This window comes from Blastomyces dermatitidis, assembly GCF_000003525.1.
Source record: "Blastomyces dermatitidis ER-3 genomic scaffold supercont1.9, whole genome shotgun sequence".
Classification (NCBI taxonomy): Eukaryota; Fungi; Ascomycota; class Eurotiomycetes; order Onygenales; family Ajellomycetaceae; genus Blastomyces; species Blastomyces dermatitidis.
Window position 1 is genome coordinate 636,590 of NW_025544782.1, and position 14,653 is coordinate 651,242.

At 27.6% G+C, this 14,653-nt stretch overlaps 1 protein-coding gene across 1 annotated transcript; it reads left to right on the forward strand.

The window, feature by feature from the left end:
- Positions 1-813: 813 nt before the first annotated feature.
- BDCG_17568 (uncharacterized protein) lies at positions 814-1,488 on the forward strand (the record flags this gene model as incomplete). Its single annotated transcript, XM_045426673.1, has 3 exons — positions 814-908; positions 1,026-1,071; positions 1,297-1,488. The coding sequence occupies 3 exons, from the start codon at positions 814-816 to the stop codon at positions 1,486-1,488; spliced, it is 333 nt and encodes a 110-aa protein (XP_045282180.1).
- Positions 1,489-14,653: the final 13,165 nt, after the last annotated feature.

A 14,653-nucleotide genomic window follows, 5' to 3' on the forward strand; every position in this document is an offset into this window, starting at 1 on the left:
CATCACACAGCTCTCTCTGAGATGCTGCTGTCAGTTTACAACTCATGCAGTCTCTCAGTTCAGCACATGCTGTGCATATGCAGCTCTGCATACTGAGGCTGTGTTGGCCATTATGGCCTGGCGTGGTACTCACTTTTCGCGAGTCATGTTTCATTTGAGAGGGGGGGAAAAGACATAACTGTTGTTTTATTGAGAGAGGGATGAATAATTAGTATTATTGAATTATTTTGATTCATCTGCATTTAAAATTTGATTAGTTTATACTCTTCAATTTGAGAGTTTCTATGAGTATTTTAATAGTTTTCATACCAGCTTGAACTTAGTGATGAGTTGAAGAAGAAGAGAAAAGAGAGAAGAAAGAAATAAGAATAACTTATCTTTATAATATAAAAACAGAGAATCACTGTAATTATTCTCTCTAGTAATAAAGATCTGTTTTCTGTATGTATTTCTGATATAGATTATATGATAAATGCATACAAAGAATATCAATAGTGCATGTATTGAATGAAGATAATGTTGCTATGCAACACTGTAGCTGTTTCTGTACATCTCTGAAAGCTGTTAATAGTTTCTTTATCTCTTTATGTTTAGTAAGTTAATAATATATTCTGATACACTTTCTCTTTCATCATCATCATCATCATCATCATCATCATCATTATCATCATCATTACTATCATTATCATCATCATCATCATTATTATTATTATCATTATTATTATCATCATCATCATTATCATCATTATCATTATCATTATCATTATATCATTGCCTGTCTTCACTCTCTCTTAACACTCATCAAAATCAATCATGTTATTTCTCTTCAAATATTCTGCGGTTCTGCGGATCATCAAGGCGCGTGAGCACTGTCACAGATTGAAGAGAGAGAAGAAGAAGACATTTAAGTGTGAAGAGACAGATTACAAGACATGTTATAATGTCTTGAAGAGGCTCTGTAAGAAAGCAGAATAATAATGATTTTAAGTAACACTTCTGATAGATTTAGACTGAACTAAGTATAGAAATAATACAGATAACACTGCTTGTGAGAGATTGAAAAAGAAGACAGTGAAGAGCCTTATATAGCAGTGATGAGATCAGAAGAAGTCTTAAGAATGATTTAAGACTAAGATGAAGAGAGAGAGAGAGAAGAAGAGTATTACTGTAAATAAGCAGCAGCAGAAGAAGATTGAGAAGATATTGAAATAAGAGATAAAGAAGTCAAAACTGATAAGTTTTTTATTAAGAGATAACAATTTTTGATAATACTTCTGTTCTCTAATTGATTAGTAGAAGCTGACAGAGAAGAAGGGAATTGAGGCCTTGTTCAGGTCTCAAATGTACTTCATGATTCAGAACATTGAGAAGATAGTTCTGCTCTCTGAGCATGTCAATCTGCTTATCACTGAGGTGGAACCTGAGGCAGCAGACCAGGAAATGCAGGATTTTGAGATACAGATTGACCTGGCTGAAGAAGAGCAGTGAGAACCCTTCTCTGAGAAGGCAGCAGAGAGAGATTTTAAGATGATTATCATCTCAGATGAGAAGAAGGAGAAGAAGAAGAAGAAGAAGAAGAAGAAGAATGAGAAGTAAATTATGAAGAATAATAAGAAGAATGAGAAAGAGAAGAAGTAGATTTTTTTCTTTTTATATTAGTTAGTTATAAGTTTAAGTTTTTAATTATTAATAATTAAAATTGATTTTGAGTTTTCAAAAATTATTGTACAAGTTGTAATCAAGTCAGAAATGATATATATATATATATATATTTAACTATCATGATTCATAAATCACTATAATGTATAAGTATCAACATTTTTTCAACATTGATATTCACAATATTAATATATTTTTAATGATATTATTTAATAACATAATTTGATAATACTCTCTTTCATAATATTAATATATTTCAAGAAATATAACAGAGATTAATCAAGATTATTTATTTACTTTTATATATCAATGATATTCAATCTGAGTTAGTACTAAAATTATAACTAAGCTAAGAAACAAGATTATTTTCTCTTATATTAATTCTTCTTACACACATCAGTAATCAGTTATTGAAAATAAATTGTTATCTTTCTCAAATTATTATCATGTCTTCTAAATTCACTTCTTTCACTTCTTTTACTTCTATTGAAGATTCACAAACTCTTTAAAAAATCACTGTGAATTACAAAGTCTACATTATTTATAATTCAACACAGAATACTCTCTTTCAATTATAATGAATAATCACTTCATTCTTCACATCTGATTTCAGGCCATGAAATTTATGAAAAACTCAATATAAATATCAAGATGAACTATGAAATAATTATTAACAGATTGTATTGTAGATTACTGAAGAGTTATCTCTTTACTGTAATTACTGCAACTTTATTCAGAAATATTCATCATAAACTGATCATAACTCTGAAGAAATTTTCTGATATCTGAAGTCATCAGAATGCAGACAATAAAAGAAAAATAATCAGAAAATTACTACTGAGCTGATAAGTTACTCTATCAGATAACAATTTTTGATAACACTAACTTTCTAATTTGAAGAAAATTATGTGAAAATGACTCTGTATCAGTACTCTGATTTCACAACTCTCATCTGATAACTTCTGTGAATAATTACTTTGTATATGTATATCTCTGAATCTTTCTCTTTAATCAATTGAAAACTCTGAATTCTGAACACTTCTTTAAATACTTAATTCAAATCTTTATATTTCACATCAATTCTGTCTTCAGTTCAATCTCAAGACATACTACAAAGTCAATATACAATATCTAGAATCAGAGTTGAAGAATCATTGAAGAGTGTCTCTCACAGTGAATGCATAAACTAGTACAAACAATCTTGCATTTATGAGAGTTATATGTTATTACATTGATGAGAACTGAACTTATTGAGAGACATTAATTGAATTTGAATCATTGATCAGTAGTTATACTGAGAATTATATAACAGAGGTATTAATGACTGTGATTAAAAATAACTATTGAGATATTAGTCTCAGTCTTCTTACAATTACAACTGATAATGCTGTGAATAACTACACTATGATGAAGAGCTTGAAGCAAAAATTGACTTTGCATTTCTGAAATGATAAACAAGGTCATATTCTCTGCATTGCTCATGTGATTCAACTTGTGATATAAACACTGATAAAGAATCTTAACATTGAGATGAAGAATAATGAGATGACTGATTCTTGAGATAAGAATGAGATGAAAGTGATTACTCAAGTAACTTTTATATTCACTTTACAAAAGATAATGTTTTTTAATAATACTTTTTGATATTACTTTTTGATAACACTTTTTGATAACACTACTGTTAATTTTGAATAGATTGACTAATAATTTAAATATCATAGATTCAAAACATTGCTAATGCAATTTATACCTCTTCTAAACAATAACAACAATTTCATGATATTCAATAAATAAATAAATCAGTCATATCACTGAATATGATACAGAATGTTAGAACACAGTGAAGTTCAATATATAAGATGACTGTTCAGACTCTTTGATTGTATCAGATGATTGATCATTGAGTGCAATACTCTGATTGAGAAAAGATTCAGATATTAAAACTTTCTAATATGAAGTGAACTCAGTTGAAATATGTGATTGATTTACTGTTTCAGTTTTATAAGATAATAAAGATAGTCTCAATCACTCATATATCAATACTGCAGTCAGTCTGGTGAGTGTATAACAGTTTATTTACTTATCTTGAGAAGCAGTTAAATCACTTAAAAAGAAATTCAGTCTGAGATGATGCTATAGCACAGGCTATTATTGCTGTAAGAGATAAACTAGTATATTACTACAGCAAAACAGAACAATCTTTTACAGAGTACTATACTGTAGCAGCTCTACTAGATCTTTCTCATTGAGTTAATATCTACACTTCTCAAGATTGAACAGAGAAGGAATAAGACTCATATATTAAATTAGCTCAAGACTACTACAATGCTAACTATCAGAGATTTGAATAAGCAGATATTCAAGATATGAAGACAGTGAAATATAATTCTCTAGTAAGTAACAATCTTTGATAACACTTCATATCACATAGAACTATAATACTAACTTTGAAACAGAACTTGTATACATTGATTACAACTGAAAATCAGGCAAAACTACATGCTTATAAAACTGAATTTGATCACTATCTTCAAGATAATCTGACAAATTTACACACTAAATCAATTCTAGAGTTATGAAAAATTGTTGAGAGTACATATTCAACTGTTACACTGATGATACATGATATTCTAGCAATTTCATTGACAGAGGTGAGAATAAAGTGAAAGTTCAACTCAAGTTAAGATATTTATTACTATCACTGAGAACAATTACAAGAAGAAACAATCAAGAAACTCATGATTGTAAAATATGAAATTATCAGACAGTTTAATACCTCTGATCACAGTATATCAGAGAAGTGTAGTTTTCATGAGAAAGTAAAGAATAAACTTGTACAAGAATGTATTTAGTTGTTTCATGAGTGTTATCAATAATCATTATCAAATTCTGATTATATAAGCAATCACTGAATGAATTAAATGAAACTGATTTTGATCTTCAGTCTCAGTCTCATTCTGATTTTGAAAGAATGATCATTTTTCACAGTTTATTCTGGAAAATTACTTTCATTTCACTGTTCTTGAATTAAATCTGGTCATTTTTCACACCATTTCTCTCAGAAATGATCCATTTTCAGATTTTTTTGAGGCTTGGTTCTGGTGGGACTCACGCCAAGAAATGTATGAGATCAGACCAAATGGGACCAAATGTGAAATTCATGGTCCCGCCGGCCAGTCTAGAATCAAGCCTTAAAAAAATCTGAAAATGAATCATTTCTGAGAGAAATGATGTGAAAAATGATCAGATTTAATTCAAGAACAGTGAAATAGAAGTAATTTCTCAGAATAAACTGTGAAAGATAATTATTCTTTCAAAATCAAAATGAGACTGAGACTGAAGATTAAATTCAGTCTCATTCAGTTTATTCAGTGATTACTTATATAATCAGAATTTAGTGACAATTATTGATAATGCTCATGAAACAACTAAATACATTCTTATACAAGTTTATTCTTCACTTTCTTATGAAAACTACACTTCTATGATATACTGTGATCAGAGATATTAAACTGTCTGATAATTTCATATTTTATAATTATGAGTTTCTTAATTATTTCTTCTTATAATTGTTTCTGATGATAGTGATAAATATCTTAGCTTGAGTTGAACTTTCACTTCATTCTCATCTCTGTCAATGAAATTGTCAGAATATTATGTGTCATCAGTACAATAGTTGAATATATACTCTTAACAATTTTTCATAACTCTAGAATTAATTTAATGTGTAAATTTATTAAATTATCTTGAAGATAGCAGTTAAATTCAGTTTTACAAGTATATAGTTTTACCTGATTTTCAGTTATAATCAATATATATAAGTTCTGTTTTAAAGTTAGTATTATAGTTCTATGTGATATGAAGCATTATCAAAGATTGTTACTTATTAGAGAATTGTATTTCACTGTCTTCACATCTCTAATATCTGCTTATTTAAATCTCTGATAGTTAATATTATAGTAGTCTCAGACTAATTTAATATATAAGTCTCATTTCTTCTCTATTCAATCTTGAGAAGTGTAGATATTAACTTGATAAGAGAGATTTAGTAGAGCTACTATAGCATAGTACTCTGTAAAAGATTGTTCAGTTTTACTGTAATAATATACTAGTTTATCTCTTACAGTAATAATAGTCTGTGCTATAGTATTATTTCAGACTGAATTTCTTTTTGAGTGATTTAACTGTTTCTTAATATAAGTAAATAAACTGTTATACATTCTTCAGACTGACTGCAGCATTGATGTATAAGTAATTGAGACTGTCTTTATTGTCTTATAAAACTGAAACAGTAAATCAATTATATATTTCAACTGAGTTCACTTTATATTAGAAAGTTTCAATGTCTGAATCTTTTCTCAATCAGAGTGTTATACTCAATAATCAATCATCTAATATAATCAAAGAGTCTGAACAGTTATCTTATATATTGAACTTCATTATATTCTAACATTCTGTATTATATTCAGTGATGTGACTGATTTATTTATTTATTGAATATCATGAAATCATTGTTATTGTTTAGAGAAGGTATAAATTGTATTAATAATGTTTCAAATCTGTGATATTTAAATTATTAGTCAATCTATTCAAAATTAACAGTAGTATTATCAAAAGATGTTATTAAAAAGTAATATCAAAAAGTATTGTCAAAAAATATTATCTTTTATAAAGTAAAATATAAAAGTTACTTGAGTAATCACTTTCATCTTATTCTCATCTCAAGAATCAGTTATCTCATTATTCTTTATCTTGATATTAAGATTCTTTATCAGTGTTTGCATTACAAGTTAAATCACATGAGTAATATAGAAGATATGATCTTGTTTATCATTTCAGAAATACAAAGTCAATTTTTACTTCAAGCTATTCATCATAGTGTAGTTATTCACAGCATTATCAGTTGTAATTATAAGAAGACTGAAACTAATATCTTAATAGTCATTTTTAATCACAGTTATTAATATCTCTGTTATATAATTCTCAGTATGACTACTGATCAATGATTTAAATTCAATTAATATCTCTTAATAAGTTCTGTTCTCATCAATGTAATAATATAGAACTCTTATAAATGTAAGATTATTTATACTAGTTCATGCATTTACTGTGAGAGATAGACTGGCCGGTAAGATCATGAATTTCACATTTGATCTCATTTAATCTGGTCTCATACATTTCTTGACGTGAGTTTCACCAGAATCAAGCCTCAAAAAAATCTGAAAATGGATCATTTCTGAGAGAAATGATATGAAAAATGACCAGATTTAATTCAAGAACAGTAAAATGAGAGTAATTTCTCAGAATAAACTGTGAAAGATGATCATTCTTTCAAAATCAGAATGAGACTGAGACTGAAGATTAAAATCAGTCTCATTTAATTCATTCAGTGATTATTTATATAATCAGAATTTGATAACAATTATTGATAATACTCATGAAATAACTAAATACATTCTTATATAAGTTTATTCTTCACTTTCTCATAAAAACTACACTTCTTTGATATACTGTGATCAGAGATATTAAACTATCTGATAATTTCATATTTTACAATCATGAGTTTCTTGATTGTTTCTTCTTATAATTATTCTCAGTGATAGTGATAAATATCTTGACTTGAGTTGAACTTTCACTTCATTCTCACCTCTGTCAATGAAATTGTCAGAATATCATATATTATCAGTGTAACAGTTGAATATATACTCTCAACAATTTTTCATAACTCTAGAATTGATTTGATGTGTAAATTCATCAGATTATCTTGAAAATAGCAGTTAAATTCAGTTTTACAAGTATGTAGTTTTGTCTGATTTTTGATTGTAATCAATGTATGCAAGTTATGTTTCAAAGTTAGTATTATAGTTCTATGAGATATGAAGTGTTATCAAAGATTATTACTTACTAGAGAATTATATTTCACTGTCTTCACATCTCAAACATCTACTCATTCAAATCTCTGATATTTGACATTGTAGTAGTCTGAGATTAATTTGATATATAAGTTTTATTCCTTCTCTATTCAATCTTGAGAATTGTAGATATTAACTTAATAAGAGAGATCTAGTAGAGCTGCTACAGTATAGTACTCTGTAAAAGATTGTTCAGTTTTGCTGTAGTAATATACCAGTTTATTTCTTACAGTAATAATAGCCTGCACTATAGAATTATCTCAGACTGAATTTCTTTTTGAGTGATTCAACTGCTTCTTAAGATGAGTAAATACACTGTTATACACTTATCAGACTCACTGCAGCATTGATGTATGAGTGATTGAGACTATCTTTATTATCTTATAAAACTGAAACAGTAAATCAATCACATATTTCAACTAAGTTCACTTTATATCAAAAAGTTTCAATATTTGAATCTTTTTCTGATCAGAGTATTGCACTTAATGATCAATTATCTGACATAATTAAAGAGTCTGAACACTCATCTTATATATTGAACTTCACTGTATTCTAATATTCTGTATCATATTCAGTAGTGTGACTGATTTGTTTATTTATTAAATATCATGAAATCATTGTTATTATTTAGAGAAGATACAAATCACATTAATAATATTTCAAATCTGTGATATTTAAATTATTAGTCAATCTATTCAAAATTAACAGTAGTATTATTAAAAAGTATTATCAAAAAGTAATATCAAAAAGTGTTGTTAAAAAACATTATCTTTTACAAAGTGAATGTAAAAGTTACTTGAGTAATCACTTTCATCTTATTCTCATTTCAAGAATCAGTTATCTTATTATTCTTTGTCTCAATGTTAAGATTCTTTATCAGTGTTTGTATCACAAGTTGAATCACATGAGTAATACAGAGAATATGACCTTGTTTATCATTTCAGAAATGCAAAGTCAATTTTTACTTCAAGCTCTTTATCATAGTATAGTTATTCACAGCATTATCAGTTATAATTATAAGAAGACTGAGACTAATATCTCAATAGTTATATTTAATCACAGTTATTAATATCTCTGCTATATAATTCTCAGTATGACTACTGATTAATGATTTAAATTCAATTAATATCTCTTGATAAGTTCAGTTCTTATCAATGTAATAACATGTAACTCTTATAAATGCAAGATTATTTATACTAGTTCATGCATTCACTGTAAGAGACACTCTTTGATAATTCTTCAACTCTGATTCTAGATATTATATATTAACTTTATAGTATGTCTTAAGATTGAACTGAAGACAGAATTGATGTGAAATATAAAGATTTAAATTAAGTATTTGAAGAAGTGTTCAGAATTCAGGATTTTCAATTGATTAAAGAGAAAGATTCAGAGATATATACATATAAAGTAATTATTCATGAAAGTTATCAGATAAGAGTTATGAAATCAGAGTACTGATATGTGATTGTTTTCATATAATTTTCTTCAAATTAGAAAGTTAGTATTATCAAAAATTATTATCTGATAGAGTAACTTATCAGCTCAGTAGTAATTTTCTGATTATTTTTCTTTTATTATCTGTATTCTGATGACTTCAGATGTTAGAAACTTTCTTTAGAGCTATAATCAGTTTATAATATATGTTTCTGAATGAAGTTGCAGTGATTGTAGTAGAGAGATGACTCTTCAGTAATCTGCAATACAATCTATTAATAATTATTTCATAGTTCATCTCAGTATTTGTGTTAAGTTTCTCATAAATTTCATGACCTGAAATCAGATGTGAAGAATGAAGTGATTATTCATTATAATTGAAAGAGCATTCTGTATTGAATTGTAAATAATATAGACTTTGTGATTTACAGTTATTTTTAAAGAGTTTATGAATCTTCAATAGAAGTAAAAGAAGTGAAAGAAGTGAATTCAGAAGATATAATAATAATTTAAGAAAGATGATAATTTATTTTCAATAACTGATCACTGATGTGTGTAAGAAGAATTAATATAAGAGAAAATAATCTTGTTTCTTAGCTTAGTTATAATTTTAGTACTAACTCAGATTGAATATTATTGATGTATAAAAGTAAATAAATAATCTTGATTAATCTCTGTCATATTTCTTGAAATAGATTAATATTGTGAAAGAGAGTGTTATCAAATTATATTATTAGATAATATTATTAAAAATATATTAATATTATGAATATTAATGTTGAAAAAATGTTGATACTTATACATTATAGTGATTTGTGAATCATGATAGTTGAATATATATATATATATATATCATTCCTGACTTGATTACAACTTGTACAATAATTTTTGAAAACTTAAAATCAATTTTAATTATTAATAATTAAAAACTTAAACTTATAACTAATTAATATAAAAAGAAAAAAATCTACTTCTTCTCTTTCTTATTCTTCTTATCATTCTTCATAATTCACTTCTTCTTCTTCTTCTTCTTCTTCTTCTTCTCATCTGAGATGATAATCATCTCAAAATCTCTCTCTGCTCTCTTTTCAGAAAAGAGTTTTCACTGCTTTCTCTCAGTCAGATTAATCTGTATCTCAAAATCCTGCATTTTCTGATCTGCTGTCTCAGGTTCCATCTCAGCAGTAAGCAGATTGACATGCTCAGAGAGCAGAACTATCTTCTCAATATTCTGAATCATGAAGTGCATTTGAGACCTGAATAAGATCTTAATTCTCTTCTTCTCTGCCAGCTTCTGCTAATCAATTAGAGAACAGAGATGTTATCAAAAATCATTATCTCTTAATAAGTAAAATACTTATCAGTTTTAACATCTTTTTCTCTCACTTTAACACTCTCTTAATCTGCTTCTACTGCTGCTTATTTGTAGTAACACTCTTCTTCTCTCTCTCTCTCTTTATCTTGAACTCAAATTATTCTCAGAACTTCTTCTAATCTTATTACTACTGTATGAGACTCTTCACTATCTTCTTCTTCAATCTCTCACAGACAGTGTCATCTGCATTATTTCTATACTTAGTTCAGTCTAAATCTATTAGAAGTGTTACTTAAACTCATTATCATTCTACTCTCTTATAAAGCCTCTTTAAGATATTATAATATTTCTTATAATCTGTCTTCTCTCACTTAAACATCTTCTTCTTCTCTCTCTTCAATCTGTAATGATGCTCACGCGCCTTGATGGTCTGCAGAACCGCAGAATATTTAAAGAAGAATGATATAATTAATTTCAGTAATCATTGAAGAGAGGTGAAGACAGAAAAGATAGCTAGAAATGATATGATAATAATGATAATAATAATAATAATGATGATGATAATGATAATGATGATAGTGATAATGTTAATGATGATAATGATGATAATAATAATAATAATGATAATAAAAGAGAAAGTGCACTGAAATATATTACTGACTTATTAAATATAAAGAGATAAAGAAAATATTAACAGCTTTCAGAGATATATGAAAACAGCTACAGTGTTGCATAGTAATATCATTTTTATTCAATACATACAGTGTTGATATTCTTTGTATACAGTTATTATACAATCTATATCAGAGATACATGCAGAAAACAGATCTTTATTACTAAAGAGAATAATTGCAGCAATTCTCTGTTTTTATATTATAAAGATAAGTTATTCTTATTTCTTTCTTCTCTCTTTTCTCTTCTTCTTCAATTCATCACTAAGTTCAAGCTGATATGAAAACTATTAAAACACTCTTAGAAACTCTCAAATTAAAGAGTATAGACTAATTAAATTTTAAATGCAGATGAATTAAATTATATTTAATAATACTAATTATTCATTTCTCTCTTAATAAAACAACAGTCATATCTTTCTCTTTCTCTCTCAAATGAAATATAGCCTATGAAAAGCAAGTATCATGCCAGGTTATAATAATCAACACAGTCTCAGTATGCAGAACTGTATATACACAGTGTGTACTGAACTGAAAGACTGTATAAATTAAACTGATGACAGCATCTCAGAGAGAGTCATGCAGTGTGAGAAAGCTGCAACTCTTGATTATATATATAGAGAGTGAATTACTGCAGTAAGTGTATGTATATTATATAAAAGTAATACTTTTTAGTAATACTCAGTCTCTGATATTATGAAAATAGAGTCTCTCTGTGAGATCTGTTTTTATCAGAAGTTAAGAGATCTTATATTTCTTAAGATCATCTTCATATATCTTGTCTGTGAAATTGATGAGAGAAATCATTGATTTCAGTGTTCTATTCTTAATATTATTCAAGTGACAGCAGAGTTCACTCTGATCATACTTTTTAAGTGTATATTTTCTAATTATTCACATTTATATATATATATACTTATTATTTATTAGATGATGTTAAGATAATAACTCATTACAGACATGTTACTCTCACTGTGAGAGATATATAATTGATAATAAATATTATAAAGACTCTGAGAAGTAAGTATTTTAAAGATGCTGTAGCTCTGTAATCTTGATTTTTTTTTATTTTTATTTTCTATTTTTTTCTTTCACTTTTATTTTTTTTTCTTTCTCTTTTTTTTTATTGTGATTTTTTCTTGTTTTTATTTTATTTTTTATTTTTTATTTTTTTTTGTATTTTATATTTTTTTTATAATTAAAATTATATAAATTATAATCTATGTTTAGAAAAGTAATGATATTTAATAACACTCTCTATTGAATTTTCAACAAATGAGTACTATGTTATGATATTATGTAAGTGAGAAATGATTTCATAATCTTATTTAATATCATTCTCAATAATGAAATTGTAAGAAATCTCACTTCTCACAGATTCTTTATCTCTATTCCTATCTCTCACGTAATTAATAGAGCTAGCGGCCCTTGACTACACACAACTATATAGACTGAAGTTCATGAATACTATTCACAACTCAGCTTGAATATTATTATACATTTAATCTCTACATTTTATCTTTCTATCATGAATACTTCTAGTAGTTAACAGTATATATCACATCAAGCTGCAAACACCTGAATAATTGTCTGTGAGTGCTTATTCTTACATTTCAAGCTCAGTTAGTCAGTAATCACCTGTTATGACTGAAAGAACTAGAAACTTGCATACTTCAATCTCTGTGAACTCTACTGTAGACACTCAGAAGCAGTCATCTGAATCATGAATAACTCTCATAGAAGAAGTCTCAGAGAACTTATTAATCACTTATAAGACATCATTCTCTGCATCTGTAACAGAGGAACTCTCTGAACTCACAAATGAATTAATCTTAGTGAAGAACATTCTTGAGCATCTCTCACAGAATCAAGCTATTTTTCTACAAGAAATGCTTACTGTCTGTAAACACTCTTGAACTGAGTCTCTAGACATGATCTTCAGAGATACTTATAAACTGAAAAGAAACTTTCTTAAGCTGCAATCACTTAAGATCACTTATCAAATTACAATCTATAAAAGCTTTTATGAGTTTGTATTTAAAATTGACTTAGAAGCCTGACTGTGTGATATGAAAGATGAAGAAGCTGTTATCTATATAATAACAGATCTCTATTACACTGAAGTTAAAAACTGACTGAATTATCTAGAGAATGATTATAAGAGATTCTGCTGATCTGTTCTTAAGACCTATCTAGAGAATAAGTTAAGAGACTCTGTGAGCTGAACAGAGAATATCTGAACTGTGATTATTAATATTAGAAAAAGAGATGAGAAATCTGATAAAGACTACTCATAGCACTTCATAAAATTATAATATGAATTGAAATCTGTGAAAACAGGGTTCTGAAATAAGATCTGAATGATGATGTTTATAAAGAAGCTGAATAAAGATATATAGAATAAGCTCATTGAGTAAGACTCTAAGTTCTTGATTCTGAAGAAACTGATAACTTTCATTTATCACTTACAGATCACTGTGAGAGTTACAGACTTATAAAGAGTGAATCACTGACTGACTCTGTAAGAGTCAGAATAACAGAGAACAGATTTATTAGAAAAAGATGATAAGACACAGAGAGATTTATATCTGACTACTGAGTAGAGAGAGAGAGCTTCATAAGCTTCTATGAATAGAGTATATAATAGAGAGACTAAGAAAAAGAGACTCTGCTTTATCTGTTCTAAATCAGAATATCTCTGTATAAACTGTTCAGATAAACTAAAATAGAAATTTGAGAAGTCACAGACAGAGTCAGCAACAGTCTTCTTAAGAATCTTGAAGCTGACATCTGAATCTATTACTTTCTCAATGAAAATACTTACTCATGAGAAGAGACTGTATCACAGTACTGTTATCTCATAAGTATGAGAAGTATTAATGAACTCAGAATCTCAGATCACTATAATGTCTCTAAAGCTTACAGAGTATATGAGCTGAAAGATGAAGACTGAGAACCTGCTCTTATAATAAGCAGAGTGTGAGAACTCAGATCTGAGAACTGAGAAACTCACAAGAGTCATCTTTGAATTACAAGATCTCTCTGAAATCTGAAGAAGATTTATAGAAACTGTGATTATCACAGATATCATAGATAATATGTACTTGAGACTTATATAACTTCAAAGACACAATTCACACATAGCTGTCTATGAGTCAGGTTTATACTTTCAATCAGTGTTAACAGACTCACTCACAGAGATAGAATCAGTTAATACTGCAGAGTTGATTAGAGAAGACAAGCTTATCTATATAATAACTTTATAAGTGTCTGAGAATCTTGTAGTTATGAAAACTGAGCTTCAGATATCAGAGAAATACTGAGATCTTGTCAAGATATTTAGCTCAGTAAAGACAGCTGAGCTTTCTTCTTATTATAAGAAGAATCTGATAATAGATTTAATAGAAGAATAGAAACTCTTCTGAGAACTAATCTATAAGCTCTCTCATTATAAGACAGAGATCTTGTAAATCTATATGAAGAAGAATCTGAAGAATGACTTTATCTGATCTTCACAGACCTCTGTGAGAGCCTCTGTAATATTTATAAAGAAGAAGAATGAAGATCTCAGATTGTGTGTAGACTATTATAATCTGAACTTTAAGATAACAAAGAGTCACTACTCTCTATCTCTGATTGAGAATGTGATCAATTATCTT